The sequence below is a fragment of the Corylus avellana genome, chromosome ca5, assembly GCF_901000735.1.
Source record: "Corylus avellana chromosome ca5, CavTom2PMs-1.0".
Classification (NCBI taxonomy): domain Eukaryota; kingdom Viridiplantae; phylum Streptophyta; class Magnoliopsida; order Fagales; family Betulaceae; genus Corylus; species Corylus avellana.
This window is the reverse complement of record NC_081545.1, coordinates 34,367,812-34,392,435: the sequence shown is the minus strand read 5'-3', so window position 1 is coordinate 34,392,435 and position 24,624 is coordinate 34,367,812. Positions and strand designations below refer to the sequence as shown.

The window sequence follows — 24,624 nt, the reverse complement described above, 5'->3', positions numbered from 1 at the left end:
AAGAAGAAAAAGGAAATTACATGAACAATTTAGACTTGTATATAAAAACAAGCCAACTCGGATGAATATTAACTCTAGGATAGGCAAGTCTCTCACTTGTTCGGGTAGCTGATCAGACAACTTGACCGTATTGTGGCCTACTTTCTCACATTAGCTATTATTATTGCATGCAATACGATCAGCTAATTGCACATGATCCCCATTTGGTACTAAAAATTTTATTAGCAAGCAAGTACAAGGAACTACACTGCCTGATCAACTTTTTATGGTTTATGGAAGCATTCAAGTGTCTTTGAAAGAAAAACCAGAGAGCAAAAATATGTTACCAAACCTCCAGAACTTCCTCCCTGAATACAAAAATTATTAAAAGAAAAATTCCTATCTCTTGGTGTAAATCTGCTAATGAGTTCTGACTAGCAAAAACCTATACTTTCTTTAGCATCTCCATAGCCTTGTTGCTTGGAGGGTTGCTTTGCTGCAGAGAATCACGCAAGATTTCCTTCAAACCCACAAATGTGAATTTACATTGTTATCCTTGCATTAAAAAGAATTCTTAGATTCTTGATAGCCCATCTGAACTGTCCATGCTAGAGGACTCTGTGGAGGTGTAGGATGCTTCTTCTGTCTTTCTTGCGGCGTTCGACCCTAAGCTGTTCATGCTATATGACTTGATGGAGCTGGATGGCTCAAGCACATTGGCACTCAGAAAAGGAGGCTGCGTTGGTATAGGAATCTCACCATCTTTATTATTTAGCAACTGAACTATTTCGTCCATTGATGGTCTCAAAGCAACTGAAGCTTGTGTGCACAGAAGCCCAATTTGAAGCACATCTGATACCTCTTTTTCAGGGAATTTGTCTCTCAGGCAAGGGTCAGCACCTTCAGCAAGTCTACTTGTTCGATAGAGTTGCCATACCTGAGGTGAAAATGAAATTATACACACACAACCAAAGAGCATAATCCTAGAATGTTGTATCTCTCCCATCTTATCTTCTATTAGAATTAATAGTGAGAAGGATCCCCTATATAACCCTTCCCTTTTGTTTGTATTTGCTCAAAAAAAAAAGAAAAAGAAAAAAAAAAGTGAAGAATATAAATGAGCCTGGTCTTACTGTTTGTAGAAGAGAACCAGAGTCCTCAATGAAGGCATTGTTCCTCCTACCGCATACAATCTCAAGAACCAGCACTCCAAAACTATAAACATCTGCTTTCTCTGTAAGTTGTCCTCGAACAAGATACTCAGGAGCCATGTATCCTCTGTTCCACCAAAATATATGCAAGATTAATGACAAAGTAAAAGAACATCATGACAAAAAGATAAGAGCCAGTGAAAATAGATGTTTTAAATGATTAAATCAATTATTTCTTATCAGTTTAAGTTTTTGAAATATCTGGTGATATAATATGGTATTGGAGCAAATATCTTGAATTATTCCGGTGTTCCAGCAGACAAAAAGGAATAATGTAACATATTATGTATACAATAGATGTGCAGTTATACATTACTAAATCATGGTAAATAGAAGCTTTTACTTACAATGTTCCAGCAATTCCAGTACTAAGATGAGTTTTATCAGCAGCAAAACATCGAGCAAGGCCAAAGTCAGCAATCTTTGGAGTTAGATTCTCATCCAGAAGAACATTGCTGCTTTTTATGTCTCTGTGAATTATTCTTACTTTAGTACCTCCATGAAGATGTGCAAGCCCCTCAGCTGTTCCAACAATGATATCAAACCGCTGCTTCCAATTTAGAGTCTGAACTTTGCTCTTGTCTGCAAAGGAGTTAGCTAGAGATCATCACCAGTTTGAAATTGCACTACTACTTTTTTCTCCCTTCCCATTTCTCAGCTTGTATGTTTTCATTTGCAAATTTAGACCATAATCATACTAGAATTCAGCAGAGTAACACCAACAGCAATTTCAGGAGTAAAGAAGGAAGAATTACCAAAAATGAATTGATCAAGGCTCCTGTTTGGTACATACTCATAAACCAGGAGGCTCTCAGGGCCTTCAATGCTGCAACCCAAAAGCTGCACAAGATTCTTGTGTTGAATTCCAGCGATCAAATTCACTTCATTGAAAAAATCATCCACCCATTGCCTGGTATTGAAAATCAATCTCTTAACAGCAACAGTTTTCCCATTTGGAAGAGTCCCCTTGTACACAGAACCAGCTCCTCCTTGCCCTATTTTTCTTGATGTATTAAAGTAGTCCGTTGCTTTCTCAAGAGCTTCATATTTGAAATTCAAACTAAGCCTGTCAATACTGGTTGAAATTTGGCCCAGATTATTGCGCTCTGAAGTGCAAGGAAGATTGGAGAGTTAGAACATTAATACTGCATGAGGAACAGCTATAATTCTTGTCTCAATCAAGACACTCTCACAAGTGTACATACCTTCTTTGATCCTAGATAATCTTGCATACCCTGCAAATGCGGCAAACAGAAAAAGCATTAGGAAGGCGACTGCCGACAAGACAATGGCTACCGTGACTCCTGTTCGAGAAGAACCTGGACAACAACAAACACGTAAAGGAAGCAATTAGCCCATTAAAAAGTATCATCAACATGGTCAGAGAAGATCAAATAGCACCGAAAATCCCACCCAAAAAAAAAAAGAAAAAAAAGAAATCCACCATTAGACAAAAGGTGAGTTTCAGTCCAAAATGCAACTGCCATAATGGGACAAAAGAGTAGCCAATAAAGTAGATGAATAATAAATAACAAATAAATATCCTCCTATTTTCCCTGCTGAGAAAAATTGATGGAAAACAAAATATTTGAATCTTATCCCCTTTCCCCTGTTACCATTTAAGACCCAAGAAATCAAACAGCAGGTTGGTTAAATTGCATTACTATACGGAAACCAAACAACTAAAATAATCAGATTCAAATTAAATATATTGTCTTCTCATTCTTTTCCCTTGAATTCCCATCAAACAAACAAAAGAAAATTACCGTGACTTGCATTCTCTGCCTCTCCCCTGTCATTGTAAAACTTCTCGGTGGAATATCTCAAATAACACCCGGCAAACAGACCTCTCCCATCCCTCCTCGGCGCGCACCCTCTCACCGCCTTCCCGGCCTTCTCCAGGCACTCTCTGCATCCATCACTCCCTACAGTCTTCCAGCACTGCGCCAAGGCATACACCGACCCCTTCACTTCCGCCAATCCAAACCCTCCATTTGTCACGGCAGTCCTCGTCACGTTCTCAATCGCAAACCTAACAGAATTCACAAACTCAACCCTCGCAATTACTTCATCCGCAACCACGCCGCTTTTGGAGCTGCAGTTGACGTTGTCCATCAAAGGGTTAACAGCTTCTCGGTAGAAGCTGTAGTTGTCGTAGCGCAGGAAGCAGCCGTCGAGGAATATGGCAGCAGAGGTCGACGGGAGGCAGCGGGGAAGCTTGGTGCGGCTTGCCGCGTAGCAAAGGAGGCAGTCGGTGTGGGAAAGGTCTTGGAAGCACTGAGCGAGTCCGTACATGGGCGGCGTGGAGTTGACAAAGTGGGTCCCCCAGTGTTTCGCGGTGACGAGCTGCGATAAGCTCTCCATTTCTTTGACAAAGGTTGGTATGAAGTTGGCGGATAGCGGGGGCTTGGAGGCTCCGCAGTAGATGCCTGGCTGAGATGTCCGGGGATCGGAGAGGGAGAGAGAGAAGAGCGAGAATAAGAAGAAGAAGAAGAAGAAAGAGTAAACCCATGTTGGATTTTCGTAGCGCATGGAATTCATGGTGGGTATCAATATCATGAAGATAATCTGCAGAGCAGCAATGAGCTAATTAAGAAGGGAGAGAAATGAAGAAGGTGAAATGAAAAAGTAGCATGGGGGTTGGGTTGGCTGATTCTTCTTTTTCTTCTTCTTCTTGTTGTTTTCCACTTTCCTATATACACTTATTGACTGTTCCTGTTTTTCCGGAGTGTTTGTGCGCTTGCCGGTTTATAGTTTGGACAGACAAATAAGCTTAACTGCACGTACTTTACCTCTCAATTTTATAATTAAATTATAATTTTCTCCCACACTTTAAAAAATATATATTATTGACTTTTAAAATATCTATTCCTTTCACTCTACTCCCTTTATTAAGATTTTTTATTAAATTTGACAATTTTTTTTAAGAGTCACATTAATTTTAGAGAGATAAAAAAAAAAACTTATAAGATTATTATGATAGGGTGATATTAAACATCACGCCTGGCGTGTTGCACGCTGGGGTGATTTATTATTTTAAAAATTATTAAAAAAAAAAGAAAGAAGCCTGGCGTGCATGAACACGCGGCGTTCTTAGAATCATGACCCACTATGATAATTTGCAAAAGCAACCTTTAAATCTTCCTTTAGATGGACGTTAAACAACTTAATAGGAGGAAAGTGTAATGAAAAACTTTTAACTCATTCCCTTTTTTTTTTGACATGTCTGCACAAGAAGGGGGAGGGGAATTCGAACTAGTGACCTCCTAGTTTACACTATAAATGTGGACAGCGTGGTTTGTCCTTTTAATAAATGTCTACTGAATTGATGGTGTGAAAAGGAATTTAAAGTTTTTTCACAATAATTCAGTCGGTTAAAATAATTTCTTGTACTCTTAACTTTCATCCAAATTTTCAGTAAAAATTGTCAAATACCACATTGACACGTGTCACCGTTTTGCGCCGACGGAGACAATGTTGGCAAGTCTGAGAGAGCATCCATTTAACTTTCACAATGCACCGTCTGGGTGGGACCCCTTCTTTGACTTGAAAGTGTTTTTATACGTGCCACGTGGGGTTCTTTGTCGTTTGATTCAAATGCACACAGCAACCGCATTTGACAAACCATTTCAAGGCCGCCCCTTTTTTACTTGAGAAATATGATTTCTTTTTTTTTTTCTTTTTCTTTTTTTCATTGAATTTGTAGGGCTCCCATTAAATATAATTTCTACATATTCAATATTATATTTTAAAAAAAATGAGAAATCAAATAATAATAAATTTACTTTTTCTTTGAGAAATGTTACACTTCCCAAATTTTTTTTTTAAAAAAAAATTAATTTTCAAGCAATGTGTTACCATCTTATGAAATAGTGACATATTTCTCAAAAGATAAATGCTAAAGACCCTAAAATTTTTTCCCAAATTCTTGTTTCCAAATGATTTGGTCAATTCAAAAAATAACTAGATTAAAAAAAAAAGAAAAGAAAAAAAATCTTAAACAAATGTGAGATGATACGTGAGTTCCTCTGGTCCGGGTAAGCAAGTGTCGGGATAGCTCGAATAGATATTCTAGTAAGTGTGAGGCTCATTTACTCTCTTACAATACAAATAACTAATTGCACTTGATTTAAATCTATATTAATCTATGATATAAAAGTGTTACATTAAAGTGAGTGTCTAGAATTTGAAACCAAGGAGAATTATAAGGATGTCTACTATCATGGAATAAATTTAAACAACAAATATGATGTTACAAAAATACCCTTTTTGGGTTTAAGGTTAGACTTGACACTAGTCTTACCAACTCTTTCCATTTCTTAAATGACTTTGTTAAAAGAGAAGAATATGCTGACCTCAAACATGAATATTCTTGGATTTTTGGTCTTTTCCCTTCTCCTTTTTTAGATGTAATTTCAGTACACATTTTCTACATTTGATTTTACAATTACAAGTATATGAAGTAAGAAAACCCCAGAAAAAGAAAAGAAAAAAAAAATGAAGAGAAGAAAGCCAAAAAGTTTATTGAATTTCTACCCCACAAGCCTAGTGCCCTTTCAACTCAACCACCGTCATTATTTCTTTCACTTTTCCTCCTTTTTTTTTTTGGTTAGTTCTGACCTTCCGATAAGAAAGTGGAAATTTGTCCACTTTGTTCAAAGTACAGTGATGTACACCTATTATGAAATCTTTTAGTAATGGCATTTCTTTTATATATATATATATATATATAAAGTTTTCCTCTAAATTGAATCGAAGGAAATAAAGTTTTCCTTGAATTGAAAGAATTTTTTTTAATCTATTTTATAAAAGTGACATGTGTCCCTATTTTTAATAATAAGTGAGATGCATATAAATTTTTAATAAAATTTATTTCAACTTTGTCCCACTTATTAAAAAAACATGTATATTTCAAGGGACACATGCAGCGGCGGAGCCACTCGTGGCACCACCAAAGGTTTAATTTTTTTTTTTTTTTTCCTATCCAAGTTCCAAACGGCACTTTCAAAAAAAAGATTTTTTTTTTCTCTCCTACTAACCCAAGTTATCACGCGTCACTCTCAATATAAATTGTCTAACTCTATCACTGGACACATATCACTTTTATAGATTAAATTAAAAAAAAATTCCTTCTATCAAGGAAAACTTTGTCGGTTGACAACTGGTTGCACAGTTTCATCATAACACCACCTGCTTTAAATTTCCAAAAGTCAAAGGAAATCATTTTTTTTTGTTGGTCACGTGCTTCATCCCGCTGTCATATGAGGAATCGTAAGGAATTTTTGCGCCTAAAATATAGCTGGACTGAAACTCATAAGCCAAAATACAGCAAAGATAAGGAAAGGAAGACTAGAAAGAAATATAGGTGGGCTTTATGCAAAATTCAAAGACATCGGCTGTTAAAAAAGTCTTATTTTTGAATTTGGACAGTCAGGATATTTTCAAGTATTAAGTGAATTTTAATCTTGATCGTCGGATATGGTTATAGTCAAAATCAAAAAGTTAAAGATACACCTAATATTTCAAAAGGCAACCTTCCACCTTATTGGATCCCTCTTATGACTTTCCGTTTCAATTTCAATTCCATTCATGCCAGATCTTCAACTTATAATCTATAGTCTCGAGCGAGAATTGTGACAAGACAACCATAAAAAGTAGTCCCACATTGAATAAGTGGTTAGGTTATAAAAAGTGTCAATCGGTGCTAAGTTTTATATTTATTCGGATATGATCAAACATGCCAAAAAAGACAAACTAACACCTTTCGAAATTTATTGCCTATTTAGTAGACAGGCATATGATAATCATATAATTGAGACTATGTGATAGTGAAAATAAATCATTTTAATTTTTTTACAAGTACTAATCAATCATGTATACGAAGAATAATACTAGAAATTACATTTTTATTATAACACTATCTTTTTTTATTGAAGTGACAGTGTCAATTAGTCATTGGATCAGTCCTTATTAAAAAATAATAAAAATTCAAAGACTTAATTGACATGACTAGCAAGCCAATAAAGTGAGATACTGATAAGATAAAAGTATAATTTCTAGCATTAGTGTAGATACGGGAAAAGAAATTAAATTAAAAATACATAAATAAAACAACTAAAACCCAAACATATATACCTGATAAAAGAGGGAGGGAGAGAAAGAGCCCAATGAAAATAAAAAAGGAATCATTCGGGCTCACTTGTTTTGAAACTGTGGAATGTACATAAATCAGATAAACAAGAAGGTCGTCGGCGGGAAGATTCAAATGAGGGAGATATTTCCATGGATTCTTCGGTGAAAGGAGGCTTGGATGGCACCGGCAAATGGGCATCCTTTTCTCTAAGCATTTGAATAACCGTTGTCATGGTTGGACGTAAAGAGGCCGATTCTTGTGTACACAACAAACCCACTTGAATAACTCTTGTAGCTTCTTCAACGTCTTCCATCTCCATGCTTACATCGATTATCTCCGTTACTGTTTTTGATTGGAAGCGCTTCCATGCCTATACATGCATTTTCAAACAAACAGAAATAAATTCTCTAATTAAGTAAATGAAGAAATATATTAATTAAAAAAAGTTTGAGCTTAAGGTTGTGAGATGAGTTTACATACATTAGTAACAAGAGTTTCAAACGTTTCTGTAGGTTGAAATTCACTGTTCCGATGACCGCTGACTATTTCGAGCACAAGAACCCCAAAGCTGTAGACATCTACCTTCTCAGTTAGTCTTCCATGAGCAAGGTATTCAGGAGCTATGTACCCTCTTGAAGCCGTTAACAAGAGGGAGATTTTGTTAGCATACATTGGCATGAATGATAATCAACAGAAATACCCAATTGGAATTCATGAAATCTGTAAGTAGACTTACAGTGTGCCTGCAATGGCAGTGCTGATGAGGCTTTCGTCACAAGAATAAAACCTTGCGAGCCCGAAATCAGCAATTTTGGGTTTATGTCTCAAGTCTAACAAAATGTTGCTTGCTTTGATGTCTCTATGAACAATTCGCACTTGACTGTCCATGTGGAGGTATTCCAAACCTTCAGCTGTTCCTATGATTATTCCAAGCCTTTTATTCCAATCTAGTTCCTTCTTCTTCTCTGGGTCTTCCTTCCATGGCACCACAGAAAGTCATCATCACGATCAACATACAAAAATAATCATTTTCCAATTGACTGCTTTTCCTTAATTTCCTATTCAGAGAGAAAATAGTAGAGATTGAAGTTGTTACCGAATAAGAAATGGTCAAGGCTTTTGTTTGCGAGGAATTCATAGACAAGGAAGCTATCGATGTGGGTGAAGCAGCAGCCCAGGAAACGAACCAAGTTCTTATGCTGGGCTCTCCTAATGATATCCATTTCATTGTATACATCATCTGTACGCCCCTTTCCACTTACATACAAACGCTTAATCGCGATTTCTCTACCATCTGGTAAGGTTCCCTGTTTAGTTTCATAATTGTTGTGAGTTCATTTGTGAGTATTGAGTCCCACATTGAAAAAACATAAAATTAATAAATAAAAACTTAATATACATAAGTGGACCTAAACCTATTAATTTAGGCTTTTAAGTTAAAGTGGTGTTTAACTACGTATATTCATGTACTCTGGATAAAAACTTCATGACCGTTTTATCTCCCTAACACATAATATATTTACCTTAAAGACTTCACCATATCCTCCTTGACCAAGTTTGTGAGCTTCATTGAAGCAGTCAGTTGCTCTCTCCAGCGTTGAGTACTTGAACTGCAAAAACTGCAGGCTTTTGTCTTGTACTGATAAGTCCGTCTCCATTCCTTCAGATGGAATTAATTCATACAAATTAACCAAACTATTATTATAATTAATGCTGATCAGAAACAAAATTACACAAGTGGGATAATAATTTCTTTGAAAATTACTTACTTTTTAGTTTTGGCTCCTGAATACTTTCTTGGTAAGCAGTTTTCCCAACACAGAATCCAATTGTAATGGTGAAAGTGCAGAGAGCAACCACTCCCGTAGCATAAATAGCATAAGATAACATGCTGGGAGCTTCAGTGCTGCTGCTGAAGAAGTCATAATCAGCGTAACGTAAAAAGCAGCCAGCGTTCATGACACGGCCCCCTGAGGATGGCAGGCAACTTAAGGAAGCCATAGCTGCATTTCCGAGGCATATAGAACACATTTCGGCGTTGATAGTCTTCCAGCAATTAGCCATGGCATAGACGGATGCACCTGATTCCAACTCCTGGTGCTGCACTGCATGGCCTCTGTTATGTGGTGCATCTTTTGCAATTTCCATCACCAACTCCCTCGTTGTATCATTAAACCCCTGTCTCCCCTCCATACTGTCACTGCATATCTGTTTCCACTCAATCCCCAAAACGGCACATGTTGAATGATCAAGAGCTAATTATAAATTTTGTCATATTAATTTTGTTTATTGCATCTAACTATAGACATATAGTGTCACGTCATATAAATTGAGCTGAAATGGCAGTGTCCATCGGTCCTTGAATTTTTTTATTTTTATTTTTAATAGAGTTGATGAGCACTGTCACATCAGTTCAATGAGATAATGGTAAAATAAAATATTTAGACACCGACTTCCAACTAATACTGGTTAAAATAAGCCACTTCTTCTTAGAATCAGCAGAAAAAAACTGATAATAACAAATTTCTTCTAATCCATATTAATTTATTTGACTCGACCATATATAGCAAACTCCTAACATCACTCAACCAAAACAGGATATCCTTTTTTTATATGCAGTCAATGATCAAGATCTTTTACAATCCTTAATTAGGGTATTGTGTCCTATACAATTTCATAAATCTTAACAGTTGTTTTCAAATTAAATGAACAGAATTTTGCCTCAGTAGCATTTATCAATTTCAAAATGAGGTAAAATGTAGTAAATAATACTAGGGTGATAAATATTGGATTGGTAAAAGTGATTAACACTAACGTGACAAATCCCAACCATTTGATTTTTTAAAGACATTAATTAATTTGTTGGAATTTAAGGAGCAGCTTTCAACATATAGGGCAAGAAGTTCAAGATCAAGAATGTTTACAACTCATTTCATGAACAGAAAGTAAAAGGCTAACATAGTCTAAAAGTCACATTAATCAAATCAAGTCCAATGCCAACAAAAAAAAAAAAATTTGAAAACTTTGAAAGCTTTACACATATTGGTAATGGTCATGGCAATGTAATTATGACCATTACAATCTCAATATATAAGAAAGATTTAGGGTTCAAGAGCTTATTAAATTAACCACGAGTTTGGCATGCCTCCAATGAAAAAAAAAAAGAAAACTTGAAAGAGATTTAGGGTTCAACGTTACCTGCATGTCATCAACTGGCTCAATAATTTCTTCAAAGAAACTGTAATTCTCTGCCCTGAGAAAGCACCCGTCAGCATAAACACGACCGCCTGTGTTAGGAAAGCAACTGGGCAAGAGGGTCTTCATCTGGTCGAAACACATTTTACACTCTTCGCCTGAAAGATCGTTCATGCACTGCGAAAACAGATAGATTCGATCGGGCGGCTCGCCCATTTCATTAAACGCGAACTTGTTACGGACCATCTCCTGCTCCATTGATACTACCAGATGCCAATACCCATCCACGTAAAGCGATGCGTTGCGCACAGGCGTCTTCCTGCATGAGCGGGCAATCATGTCCACCGTTGAGTCTGCATGTGTGGCATGAACCCAGAAGAGGGCGAGGAAGATCAAAGACAAAAGATCAGACGCCACCATGGGAGCTCGGGAGGAAGCCAAGTTGTAGTAGAGATCATGAGATTTTGATTACCGCATGTTTTGTGGTTTTGATTTTTTCTTTTGGGTTTATTTCTTGTTTTCATTGTTTCCTGTTATTTTTAGAGGAATATGGTTATACCTCAGGCCTTAAATGTGTGAGGTTTTGGTTGGAGACAGAGGTGGCAGAAACGAACAAATGCAACTAACTACAGAGTGAAATTAGGAGCTTTTGAGCGACAGGTGGACTGTGGGGCTAACAAATACAACTCAAAACTTGATGATTAATTAACTGCCAAGGTTTGCTCCTTTTCAGTTTTTTTTTTTTTCTTTTGTTATCCTTAATTAAAGCTATATATGAATATATTACGTAAGTTTTTACAAAAGGATACGACACCCATTAAGGATAAGTTCGACCAAATTGAGTTGGAGAAATTTCTTCCAAATTTAGCTTATTAAATTGAGAATAATGCTTTATTTGATGAGATATGTTATAGTGCAATAAAAAAAATCATTTTTTACCCATAAAAGTCTTAAGTGCAGTGGCGGAGCCAACCATTTTATATTAGGAGGGTTGCCAAAAAATTTTTGGTGTCCTAGAAATTTTCTTCACCTTAAAAATTTGGTAATTCATACAATATATGCATCACAAAAAATATCTATAGAAGTTCATAAATATGTGCTCAAATTGATATATTAGAAATGTAACATGTTGACACTATATCAAAAAGACAGAAATACCAAAAAAAAAAAAAGTGTCTAGAACTGCACTTTACAATCTCTTAAAAGTACAAAATCATCAAGTATCGAATCTAAATCGAAGTTCTCAGCAATTTCCCTTTCAATATAGAGAACTAAACTATTTGGTAGCTGCATTATCGAGTTTGATCGTTCCCACGCCTTTTCCTGTTCTCCAGTTTTGTGTTCTCCACCATACAACCTCAAGAGACTGATAAAATAAATCGAAAAATTCAAAATTAAAACTAGGTAAAAGAAAGAAACTAGAACAAAAATCTAAAACTATAACATAAAACTACAAAAGCGACTGAGAAGCCAGGGAGGAGGAGACGAGGCATTGCCTGTGAATCTGTGATAGAAAGAACAGAGAATGAAGAGACTAGAGAGAGTCTGAGAGAGAGCGTCTTAGAGATTTGTTTTTTTTTTTTTTTTATGTTTTTTGGGTGCGGGAGAAGGGCTGCCATGGGTTAAATTGTCGTGGGTTAAATGGGGGATGCGAAAGAAGGATTGCTGTGTCTTGGGTAATGGGCAGGTAAAATTGTAAAAAGATATATATATTTTTTAATTTTATTATATATATATATTTATTTATTTTGAGGTGCCATGTGTTAAAAAAAAAAAATTAAATTAAATACTTGGGGGTGCCGTGGTAACGTGGCTCCGTCACTGCTTAGGTGGTAAGAGGCTACAGGCCTCATCAGAGGCCACATGGATGGAACTTGTGGCCTCTTGCCACCTAAGACTTTTATGGGCAAAAAAATAATATTTTAATTGTACTATAACATTTCTCTTATTTTACTATTCTATGTGGCATGGTTTAATAGTAATTGGACTTCATCCATCGTAGAATAGTTAATTACTCGGCTGAAAAACATTTGTGGTTTCTCGTGGAATATCTGATAACGTGAGAATAGTTGCAAAAGGAAGTACGTTTTTCATTAGAAAATATCAGCAGAAGGATTCAATCCATAATAATTACATGAACATTTCTCAACCAAGAATACATTTACTGTAATGAATCAAAAACTTGAAAGTCCGTCCGATTCTTTTCTCTTTCTATCCCTATTTATTTCAACCCAAGTTCAAATGATGCAGAGAGAACAAACAACGAAATGAAACAGCAGCAGATGACCAGAGGAAGAAAAATCCATTTTTAAAGGGCCAGAAACCATCATCATCAGTAATATTCTTCTCTGTTTTCTCCAGATATATGCGCTTTCTTATCATCCCTTTTGACAGAGTGAAGATAGCAATAAAGTATAATTTACAAACGATACATGTAACACCTACCCAATCGGGATTTTATATGTCATCTTGTCTAATCTGTGTAAGGGCATTTCCAAAATACAACTCTCTATCTACTTGCAGAAGTTGAGGAAGCTTCATACAGAATTGATCTTGAACTGATCCCCAGCATTCATGATATTCTCATGGATTAGGCAGGTCACAAACTCTTGCTCAATCCTTACTCAATAAATGAACATAAACAAGGCTCATCCAAAATTTTACCATTTTTTTAAGTAATTGGCTCAAGGGGAGGAGGTAAGGAAGATTCGAATTAGTGACATTCACTTCATAAAGTGTAATCCCTAGCCGATTGAACTATTCCTTGGAGTTGCCAAAATTTAACATGTCCCAGCAGCGACAAAAATGTCTTGAGATCAATTATTTTGCTGTTCCCATCTCATAGAAGAACTGTAGATACAATACTATTGATCATCCACCAAAGACACTACTGCAATTCCCTTGCTAGAAAAGCTTGAACACTCTACTTGTAACTCGTCACCAAGCCCAAAATCCCTTCTTCCATTAGTCTGCATGGCAAAACAAGGCAGAATGTAATCCTCATGGAGCCAAATGTAAGGGAAAGAAAAGTATTTTTAGGCAGTCATGCTTTACTGTTATTTCAAAGCCCAACAATGATCCATAACGCAAGATGGTCTCCTATTATTCTAGCTAGCCGTGAGGCATTAATCCTTAGAGATGGGCAAGAGGTTTGATAAAGTAAATACAACTGTTATCATTACTATATGTAAAATTTTTGCATCAGTTAGCTGGCAATGAGAACAAAGTCTAGAATCAGCCTACCCTTGATGTAGGCATTCTAAGGCTTAGAAACGATCTTATCCACTACCATTTTTAACCTGGTAGCTAGAACTTTGGAAACAAATTTGTATACTTCCCCCACTAATAGATCAAAAATCCTTGACGTCTATGTCCTCTGGTTTCTTCAGTATAAGAGAAATGAATGTGGCATTGAGGCTTTTTCCAGACATACCTCTAGCGTGAAAATCATGGAAGACATTCATGATGTCCGCTTTGAGTTAATTAAAAAACCAAAACAAAATAATGAATTTTTAGTTGATATGGTTGCCAGGTGGACAATTGTGCCAGCTAGTTGAGCCACACCTATCTTGACCTCTTTTAAGTGCCATATTAACTGGCATATCTTCCAAGTCATAAAAAAATGCCACATGAAAAGCACTTGCCAATTATATGAACAAAAAGTATATTAAACTATAAAATTTAATAGAATTTTGACCTAGATATGTCCCGGAAAGACAAGATTTTGTAACCAAGACAAAAGGTTGTGGGGGAGAAGGTAGTTATATTCAAGCATGAAGTAAATCATAAGAAGCACAAAGGAATTAGAACATTGCAAAAACATAAAAACAGATGGCACATACCTCAAACCGATACATTCCACGAAGTCCTCCACCCAAATCAAGGACCAACCCATGTGTGCGAATTTGATATACCTTGGCAGTAACTTTTGTTCCAATCTTCATCTTTTTCGCACTTATAGGACCCTTGACTTCATCCATTTTATCTGACAAATCATCACTAGTACGTAAGAGAGATGCAAAATCATACTTATTCCCATCTCCATCTTGACTTCTGAGGGTAGAATGGGATTCTTTTTCTCCATTTTCCAAGACATTTTTTGACTTCTTAACATTCTTCATTGGAAAGATGATAGAATCAGAAAATTGTGAATCACCCTGAGGAGAGGATGTCTTTGACTTTCCCTCTGATTTAGAAGCACCAACAGGATTAGAGGTCCTCTTGGGATTCGGACTCAAAGCAGCAGATTTTTCCTCCTCATCACACTCTGCAGCACTTCGAATTAGAATTGTAGGTATCGAGGAAGTAGAGGGGTTTACCCCGCTCATTTCATATTTGCTCCCTGACAACTCCTCTGATGTGGAATTCTGATTTTCTTGACCATCAGAGACTTCCTCAACTGATGCCCAAATATTAGGTTCTTCTTTCACAACAGATGGAACAGATCCTTCAACCACATCATTTGTGTCAGATCCAGGTCGAGGTAAAGTCGCTTTACGGGATAATTTAATGTTACCACGAACATCCTGGCCTATACACATCAAAGAAACCTGCTGGCCAACAGATACCACATCTGAAACCCGGGAGACCTGATCAAATGGAAGATCTAAAATTAATGATGAAGAAATGAAGAAAAAAATAATAACATTAAAAAATGAAAAATAATACATGAATGGATGTATACTAATGATCTTTATATGCAAAACTCCCATGTGCAATAGGAGATCCCTTGACTATTCACAAATAGATCTAATGGAAAATGATATGGAAGGCTAAAGGAACCTTGAAAAACTGGCATAAAATATAGAAGAACATTAAGGGAGGGATATTGATCATTTTTGGTAGTTTTGGGAGGGAGGGGGGACATTGACACAATCTTTAATTTGGAGAGAACATTGACAATCGGATAGTAGTTTGAAAGGGATATATGGACTTTTCCCTAGGGAGGTGGGATAAAGTTCTCTAAAGTAGCACTTCTCCTCCCTTGTACATACCGGCTCATGTGACAACTCAGAAATGTGTAGAAGGCCTTGCTGGCCACCATTAAACTCCACAAATGCACCATATTCTTTTACTGAAGTTACAACACCTTTATAGATCCCTCCGATTTCAATCTCACGACCGACAATAAAATCAACCTGCAGAACAAAATAAAATGAAAGACAGTTAAAACAGAACACAAATACGTACTTAATCACTACTGGCTAACCATAAGGCACATGGAAAAATTATGAATCATGCCATCATTTCCACATGCAGAGCAAACCAAGTACAGTTTCAGTCAGTTCAATTTTGAAGTTGGCCCAGTTCTAGATTAGGTTATGGTTCCAAAACTACCGTGCTTTTAATAATAAAATTGCAGCCCGAAAACCATGAGGAAACTTATGAAGCATAATCTCTCTCCTTCTGCGTGTGTTACTTTTGTTTTCTTTTATTTATTCCTCAGAGGAAGGAGTGTTGTAAAGATCTGAAGCATAATTTCATTTTATTGGTACTGGAAGTCTGGAACAGATCCTCATATCCATAGAAATTGGAACCAGTTAAAATTACCACTAATTAAATAAAAAAATCCAATTTACATCCAATTAAATTTGGAATACAGTAGCTCAATTGAAAGAAATAATTACCTTTTCTAATACTTTTTCCATTACAGCTTGATTCTTAGCAACTATGGTAAGTGTTCCATCACTTACAGACATTCGTGCACCTGTATTATGGTAGGCATAAAAAATAATTAATGATAAGCGATGATAAGTACAACCATGAATTGATTAACATAATCTCAATATTGCGAACAGATCATTCCCAAAGTATGTAAGAACTAAAGTTGATGGTTTTTCCATCTTAAGTATAAAAGTGACTTAAATAAACATCCACATATTTGAGATTTTAAGGCCAGTTCAAATATGATTGAAAAGGTGTGTAATTTGGTTTCATGGCCGCAATGAGATACTAGTCCACTCTTAAATAGATTAATGGGATACATCTAATAGACAAAAATCATCCGTCAGAAATAAAAAGTACAGTAAGAAAGTTTATTTTATCAAATAAATAATTAGAAAACAGGTAAAGAGAAAATTTGTTTATGAAGAAAGGACATTTTTAACCGACAGGAAAAAAAAATTATCAGGAGTAATAAAGAATAATACAGTTTACCTATCCAAATAAATTTTGAAGGCAGATTATTTTGGTGTCAAGTACTTGCAAATGGCATGGATCGTCATTCAAAAATAAGTATGGAAACATGGATACATGAATTGAAAGTACAATGGTGTCAAGAACATCAAATGGCATGGATCATTACTCAAAAACAAGTATGGAGACGTGGATCTATGAATCCTAAAGAACATTACTAATATCACCAGAGAAAACTCCCCAAATATGTATGTATTATTTCGTGAAAATAATAAGAAGATACAAAAAGAGTCCACACCAACCGTATTGAGATGTGCAAGGATCCAAAAAAGGGAGGTACTGGTCAAATTATAAACAAGAACCCCAAACTAACTAAATCATATGCATTCGAGAGAGGGGCATAATAATTTGTGAAAAGACTGTGTAAGACATTCTCAAGTAGGAATCAGACCTGTTTCCTCTTCAATCTTCCTCTTTAAAACTCCTAGAGGTCCAATCAAGCGACGTAGGCCATCATTACTGAATTTCAAGGTAGCTGCATGATGGCAATAAATTCTCAAGCTCAAAAGGTACAATCACCACAGTAATGTGTGCCAATTAAACGGAACTCAAAAGCTCAGTTAGGTACAAAATCCAACCTAATCGAGGAGAATTCCTATCATCCTGAGTATGTGGTGCATTGATCTCTCGCTCCATGTGGTCAAGGATTTGAAGACGACCTTTAAGTGCAGGCTCCAAACACTCACAAATGATATCTAAAGGAATTCCAGCAGGTTTTATATCCAACTGAATTGCTGTAACTCCTTTTCGCGTGCCAGCAATTTTGAAGTCCATGTCTCCCAGATGATCCTCCAGTCCCTAGGGAAATCCAATATATAACTCTTAATGCAACTTGGCAATAGGCCACTAGTAAACATTTGGACTTTTAACCTATATGTAATAATTAAAACTCAAAACACAAACATATTATTATGGTTTTAAAAGCTCAAAAGTAAAAACTTGAAGACCAATGTGCTAATTCAAAGTCTCAACAGAGAATCAAATTACTTATTTCATTAAAAGGAAACGTTGATTCAAGCACTTAATTGAAAACAAGTTTATGACAAAACATATGAACATATAAGTCAAAAGATGAGGAAATGAAGGTTTCTATTGGCTTTCAGAAACCAGAATTTAAACTAAGAAAACAGCAGAACCAAAAAGAATTTTGCACAGACAACCACAGTGCAGAAGACAATACAAAGAAGCCAAGAAGAACTCTCACCAAAATATCAGTCAATATACGATAGTCCTTAATTGTTCCAGTTGACGGATCAATTTCACTAACAAGACCCACTGAAACACCAGCTACATGTTCATGTAATGGAATGCCTGCATCCATCAATGCCATACTGCCTACAAAAGAGAAGGCTTATATGTCAGGCAGAATATTTATTCACAAAAGAAACTAATGCCATTCTATCGTGGTTGAAGGTTAAAGGGATTTATAAAGATCCAGCAACAAACATAACATGATACAAACTCTACCAACACAAAATTACACACACTTATACTAGCCTATTAGATTAATCTAGATTAAGGAACAACAGAAAATGGACTCCCCATTTTGCAAGCAAATAACAAAAAAAAATTATGAGTAACAAATGGCATGGCAAGAGCCACTACTTCGATAGGAAGAAAAGAATACCTCCACAGACAGTTGCCATAGATGTTGAACCGTCTGAGGCCATGACCTCTGAGTTGATACGGACCGTATAGGGAAAATCATCTTCAGGAGGTAATACAGCTAGCAGAGCTTTCTCGGCAAGAGTTCCTACAAGTGATAGCAGAAATTACTTTTTATTATAACTTTTTCTAACATTTTTTACAATTTTCTTCTCAGAAGGTAGGCATTTTATGTTGTTAACTGATCTTGTGCACTTCAAACAGAAATCTTTGCGTATGAAGACAAAGGAATCCAAGTTATAGAATACTCTGATGTCAACCAGCAAATGATATAACAATCACTCACATAAAATGGAAACACAGCACACTTCTTTTGTGTGAATAGTGTGATTGATATTCCCAACTCCAATTGTTCTTTGCGATTTTTTCGCTTTTTGATAGCAAACCAAGATAGCAAAAATGCAATATTGGGGAGAAGCTCTAGTAAGTATTCGATGGGTATAAACTTTTTGTATCATCAGACTCCTGAAGGTTGATAAAAATGTGATTTTTAGGATGCAAACATTAATTGGCAGGAAAGGGTTTTTGAGCAGTTAAAAAGTTTCAGGCAGTCTTCAATTCTCTTCAATTAAGCCATCCCTTATGACTTGCATGCTTCAAGTCTTTCTTAAGATTGGGAAGAGTTCAAGAACAGAACAATTATCCAATTATCCAATCTCCAAGGAACTAATGTACTTTGGTCTGTGACTTTTGTGCGGCCCTAATGGTGAGAAACTAGAATTTAGCTTCAGACAGGTCAGTTCCACTCGGATCCAAGTTGAAAATGGCAGACCTATTCAGAGGGTTGGAAAGGGCTTGACTCAAATGCAGACAAAAGTCTCGTTAACAGTCCTTAAAGTGTGTTAAAACTACTCCTGAGTGAACCCATATTCCAATCTTGGTTCACTCCACCTCCATTTATGTGTTTGGTTCTTATTTTTTAAAGTTCAATGGCGATTTCACAACCATAACTTCATACAAACTTAACTATGTTGTCTACATAAAGCAATTCTATTCTATTTCATGCTGTAATTTTACTTTCTTGCTTCTGAATAAAGACTTTCATATCATTTGTAAATCAACAAAACCAGGAGTAAGCAAAGGGTAGGAGTTCAAAATTAACCAAGTTAACATTTCAAAAATTAAAACAGAAACAGCTAAATAAGCATGAACTGAACTTGTGAAACAAATAAAAGCATCCCCAGAAGGTAAACACAAAAATCGATCTCATCTATTCAATCTTAACTTAAATTTTGTTGACAGAAGTGTAAATTATTTACCATGCCCAACTTCACGCCTGTTCAGGCCAACTCGTTTACCAACTTCATTTATTGAGAATGGTGGAAAACTGTAGTGAAGCATGAAGCGCTTTGTTGGGGGACCAACTACGGACTCCAAGCGTTGAGCATCTCCGGGTGCTCCAAGTGTTACTGTACAAAGAACCTATGCATAACATTTTGTTGTGCTTAGGTTAGAACTCTTAAATACTCAAACATTGTAAAATTTAGTTTTTCTTTTTGTCATTTCAAAAATTAGGTACCTAACTCTTAACCCATCAAAGCATAAAGCAAACATGTATCCTCACCTGAGTATCTCCACGATTAAAAATTGATGACCCATGCAATATAGGAAAACTACCAGCTTCACAATACAAAGGCCTCACTTCATCAAGACGTCGCCCATCAACTCTAAATCCTTCATTTATAATCCTTTTGCGTACAATCTGATATGTTTATACAACACAAAGAATCCCAAACATTCAAAGATGTCAGCGCGGGATAAACATAAAATATAGAAGAGATACATAACTAAAAAATAGAACCCCTAGGCCTACAGTACATATTAGAGAATCCAACGGCCTAATTCATGTGAATTTCTCACAAAAATCAATGTCATATCTCGATATTATATCATAGATAGTAGTACTATATGGTCCAGTACTATCCCCCGATTCTAAATTCCAAAGGTTTTCAACACACTGATACATATCAACCCCCAAATGAAGGATATACTTGTGTATAATCAAGTTTGAAAGAAACGGCAGACAGAATAATTTGTTCTTGAATAGCAATTCATTTGGTTGAAGCTGTTATTTTAGAACATTCCAAGAAAGAGAAAAGAAGGGCAAACATATCTAGTACTCAGTGTTTAAGAAGCACGGATATGATAAAAGGTGTTGAAGAGTATTTCAGAGAGCATATAAGTTTATCTCCAGATAAGTTATAGTGGCATGGAATACCTTTTTCCTCACTGTGTCTACTGCCTTGGGTAAAACTTTCAAGCTTTCTTCATCACATTCTTCTTCAAGTGCTCTCCTTACATCTTGTGTAATCTTATCTAAAGCCTCTCCACGTTCAAACTGGATTTAAATCATAACACAACATAAAATCTTTAAAAAAGAGAATTGGCAGTGTAATCACCATACCTTCACACACACATGTATAACATGGAGAGAGAGAGCTGGAAAATAATTCCCCAAAATCAAATGCTTATTATCATCAACAAAGGTAGTATGTACCTTGCCATAGGAAGGATCAGTAAAAACAGCCTCTATAGGTGCTTCTGCCAAGTTTCTAACTTTCTCCAGTGTTCTATCTGACACCATAGACAATTTATATTCTTTCTTACACTTACCAGCTTTAGCAGCCAGTCTGATCTGAGGTTCAAGATATTTCACTGCCTGAATGTTAAAGTCAAGCATCAGTAGCATTCAACAAATAAAAAAACTCTAGAGCATTTCTACAAGTTCCAAGACTTACCTCAGGATGAGCCAGTCTTAACCCAGCTGCGAGATCTTTCTCAGAGATCTCACGAGCTTGCACATCAATCATTAAAGTTTTGTCCCTTGTACAGGCATATACTAAGTTAAGATTGCTTAAGCTAAGCTGCATTAAACCAATAAGTACAAATAAGAAAATGGGAAAGGATACCTAATTATATAAAGAGAACGTAGACTTCCATGCCAATAATACCAATGTTCACACAGTTGCAAGAAGGCTTGAAAGCAGTTTTATGGTAGGCAATGTGACGCCAACGTTTATCAAATTGGAAAGGTATAATTTGTAAGAGATATCATTCTGAACAATCAGGAAAGTGCTTAAAAAAAGGCTATTAAGCCATAAATATTTTATGAAAGTTTGCAACTTTAAAATATTGAAAATACATACAAGACAATAAAATATTTATGTTTGAATTGTTTTAGTACTTTACTTGCCAGCAAAAGCGATATCCCATATATTTCTTGATGTCATTTCATTATATTCTTCTTCTGTAGACTAAAAAATGCATATTATTCTTTATGGGAAAAAAAAAAGTATGACTCATTAACTATGGCAAATTGAATTCAGGGAACATCGATTTATAACAATGAAATACGAAAGGTTTTTCAAAGACAGCAAGAAGTTGAAATGGAATAGCATCTCAAAGAGAATACCATAGGACTAAGCATTGGGAAAAGGAGCAAATGACACTGAGGCAGCAGTGCAAAGGTCAATATCATGGCTACTGACATAAACTAAGTTATTTTTGTCCATTGTGCATATAATTCCCTGCAAGGTACTTGCATCTCATCTAAGGGCCCTATAAATGTGTCTCCCCACTAATTTGTTTTTCCATATGTTAAAAATAAATATGAATATAACATCCAAGAATAAACATAAAAGAAAGAAAGAAAAAAAAAAAAAAAAAAAAAAACTGATGAAAGAAATAAGGAAGTATAGTTACTAAAAGTTTTACCACATATGCAGTAACTCTGCAAATAGACTAACTTCAAAGTAAGCATTTAAAGGATCAGCAACATGGAAGAAGAAAATAAAAAATTTCAAACACAAAATTCAGTAAAACCTAATATTGCGACCTAAAAGGTCCTCAAGACAATAATGTAAGTGATGCTTTGAGAAAACAGAGCATACAGAAATCCATCAAAGACAATTATGATCAAAGGTTGAGCCTTACCTCATCAATGGTTGGGTTTACAATAAATTGCCCAGAAATCCTCCCTATACGTATCACACCAATGGGGCCACCCCAAGGAATATCTGATAACATAAGAGCAGCTGATGTTGCATTAGCTGCCATTACATCTGGATCTTGTTTTCCATCGGAAGAAAGAACATTTGCCATAACCTATGAAACAGGAGATATTAGTGGATATATAATAAGAGTCAAAAAGTCACAAATGAGAACTCTAGCAAAATACTCCTTAACCAACGAAAAGAGTAACAACATACCTGAACCTCATGGTAGAATCCAGGAGGAAATAGTGGTCGTATAGGTCGATCAATAAGACGACCACATAAAAGTTCACGCTCTCTTGGAGCTCCCTCCCTCCGCATGTATGTGCTTGGGATAACACCTCGGGCAAATTGCTTCTCTTGATACTCAACCTTGTAAGAAGAAAAACCCGTTAAGACCCACAAAAATAACGAGGGATAGTAGAGCAACAATGTTTTTTTTTTTTAACAAATACGCCCATATCAAAGGGAAATACGGTATCAAGGGCCCCAGATTGCTCTTTCCAAATGGCTCAAATATCAGCAAGGCTGTATGAAATTTCTCTAGCAAGATAGAAACATGCTTGGCAATCCTTGTAGTAAGGACCTTTTCTCGTCTTACTATTGGAGTCAGTCTCATTGGTTTATCTTTTCTCCAACTTTGGATTTCCTTTACTGTTGTAGTTTATAATGCGCCAACCATAACCTCAACAATACACATCTGTTTTCCACTGCCACCCATTCAGATAAAAACCTGAATGTCCATAATTTCAATTTAAATATACGCATACACTGAACTTGTTTCTATTGCCCCCACAAGAAAACTGAAAATAAATAAATAAATGAATACAAACACATTCGCACCTAATCCTTTTCCTAGAGTAAAAACCTACAGAACTTAAAGAAAAATAACATCAAGAAGAAACAAAAATAAGAAATGCTCAAATATCGTGTGCCCAATTGCACATTCAACAAAATCAAACCCAGGAAAAAACGTGTAATCAAATTATAATTAGCTAAAAATGGATTAAATCTGCACGCACAGTGAGGGGCAAGAAATCCCGAACAGCGTCCCCTTTGGCGGCCGCGACAGTGGACAGTACTTTGGTCTCGTCCATGCCCAAAACGACAGCGCCGTTGGCGAACCGGGCGATCTTGCCCGTCTCGAGCGTGATCAAGCGCGAGCCAATCTCGAATTCCTCTCTGGCGGTCTCGAGGACCTTCGTGCCAGCGACAGCCGCAGGAGGGTCTGCGTCAAGCTGGGACTGGGTGGCGAAGCCGAGGCGGCCCATGCAGACGGTGCGGAATCCGAGGGACCTCCATGTTAGGAATTGTGGGAGGCTGGTGAGGAGCGGGTTGGTTCTGCTCGCCATGGACGCCATGGCTATTGAGAAATGAAACAGAGAGGTAGTGAAGGGTTTAGGGTTTAAGGGTTTTCCCTCCAAATAACAAAAAAAAAAAAAAAAATGGAAAGGGTTTTAGCAGGTATAGGTGGTGGTAGTTGAAGAGCTGGGCCGGCCCAGCACAAGTACGTGGGTCTGTTGTTGTAGCTTGAAACCTTAAAGGGCTGGTATTTAATTTGAAAACAATTATTGAGATTTGAGAAAATCTTTATGATAAAATATGTCAAAATTTCTAAAAAATAAACCTTTGAAATGTTCGAAAGAAAATATCTCAACTTTAGATATGAGCAAGAATAAGAAGCTCTACTAGCTAGGCTGCTAGCTATCTATTATAATTAAGGTTGAGAATTTAAGACATTACTTGCAAAAAGATTGATGGGTTTTACCTATTTAATTAAATATATTGGGTTATGATTAACTTCTTATACTCATGCATCGGTACGACCCGACAAGCGACATTTAGGATTGGCAATTTTCGACGTGACCAGCAAACTTAATGTGAAATTAATTAGCGGGTTAGGACTTAGGATTGATAGGTTTAACCTATTTAATTAAATTTGTTGAATTATAGTCGACCTATATAGTCTTATACATACCCATAAGTGTCTCGATACAACTCAAACCCGACTCGCAAATTAAACAAAAATTTTGACCCATAAGTCTATAACATGTGATCGCATGTGCAAATCTGTAAGCAAATTAATGGATCTTATTTATAATTAGCTTCCTAAAACATACACGGGCATGTATATTTGAAATGATCGATACTGAGACATAGACATGTAGAGGCATGTACAAGTGCAAATAATAGTAAATAAGTTGGCCGGCATATTTTCAAAGGTCACACATGCAAAAGATTCTCTGATAGATTG

General features: G+C 36.2%; 3 protein-coding genes across 3 annotated transcripts; all 3 read right to left on the bottom strand.

The window, feature by feature from the left end:
• Positions 1 to 307: 307 nt before the first annotated feature.
• On the bottom strand, positions 308 to 3,976 carry LOC132180295 (cysteine-rich receptor-like protein kinase 42). Its single transcript, XM_059593070.1, has 6 exons — positions 2,957 to 3,976; positions 2,396 to 2,509; positions 1,946 to 2,296; positions 1,538 to 1,772; positions 1,113 to 1,257; positions 308 to 916 (listed from the first exon to the last, which is right to left on the bottom strand). The coding sequence occupies exons 1-6, from the start codon at positions 3,747 to 3,749 to the stop codon at positions 554 to 556; spliced, it is 2,001 nt and encodes a 666-aa protein (XP_059449053.1). The 5' UTR covers positions 3,750 to 3,976; the 3' UTR covers positions 308 to 553.
• A 3,375-nt stretch (positions 3,977 to 7,351) lies between these two features.
• LOC132182212 (cysteine-rich receptor-like protein kinase 46) lies at positions 7,352 to 10,938 on the bottom strand. The gene is made up of 7 exons (XM_059595402.1): positions 10,522 to 10,938; positions 9,093 to 9,531; positions 8,847 to 8,983; positions 8,420 to 8,630; positions 8,060 to 8,294; positions 7,804 to 7,954; positions 7,352 to 7,693 (listed from the first exon to the last, which is right to left on the bottom strand). The coding sequence occupies exons 1-7, from the start codon at positions 10,936 to 10,938 to the stop codon at positions 7,376 to 7,378; spliced, it is 1,908 nt and encodes a 635-aa protein (XP_059451385.1). The 3' UTR covers positions 7,352 to 7,375.
• A 1,646-nt stretch (positions 10,939 to 12,584) lies between these two features.
• On the bottom strand, positions 12,585 to 23,778 carry LOC132181362 (polyribonucleotide nucleotidyltransferase 2, mitochondrial). Its single transcript, XM_059594552.1, has 16 exons — positions 23,393 to 23,778; positions 22,587 to 22,742; positions 22,312 to 22,482; positions 21,117 to 21,242; positions 20,876 to 21,037; positions 20,597 to 20,716; positions 19,943 to 20,080; positions 19,638 to 19,800; positions 18,341 to 18,466; positions 17,918 to 18,048; positions 17,292 to 17,511; positions 17,105 to 17,188; positions 16,146 to 16,225; positions 15,513 to 15,656; positions 14,361 to 15,107; positions 12,585 to 13,487 (listed from the first exon to the last, which is right to left on the bottom strand). Exons 1-16 carry the CDS (start codon positions 23,729 to 23,731, stop codon positions 13,383 to 13,385), a joined length of 3,012 nt encoding a protein of 1,003 aa, XP_059450535.1. The 5' UTR covers positions 23,732 to 23,778; the 3' UTR covers positions 12,585 to 13,382.
• Between the last annotated feature and the right edge of the window lie 846 nt (positions 23,779 to 24,624).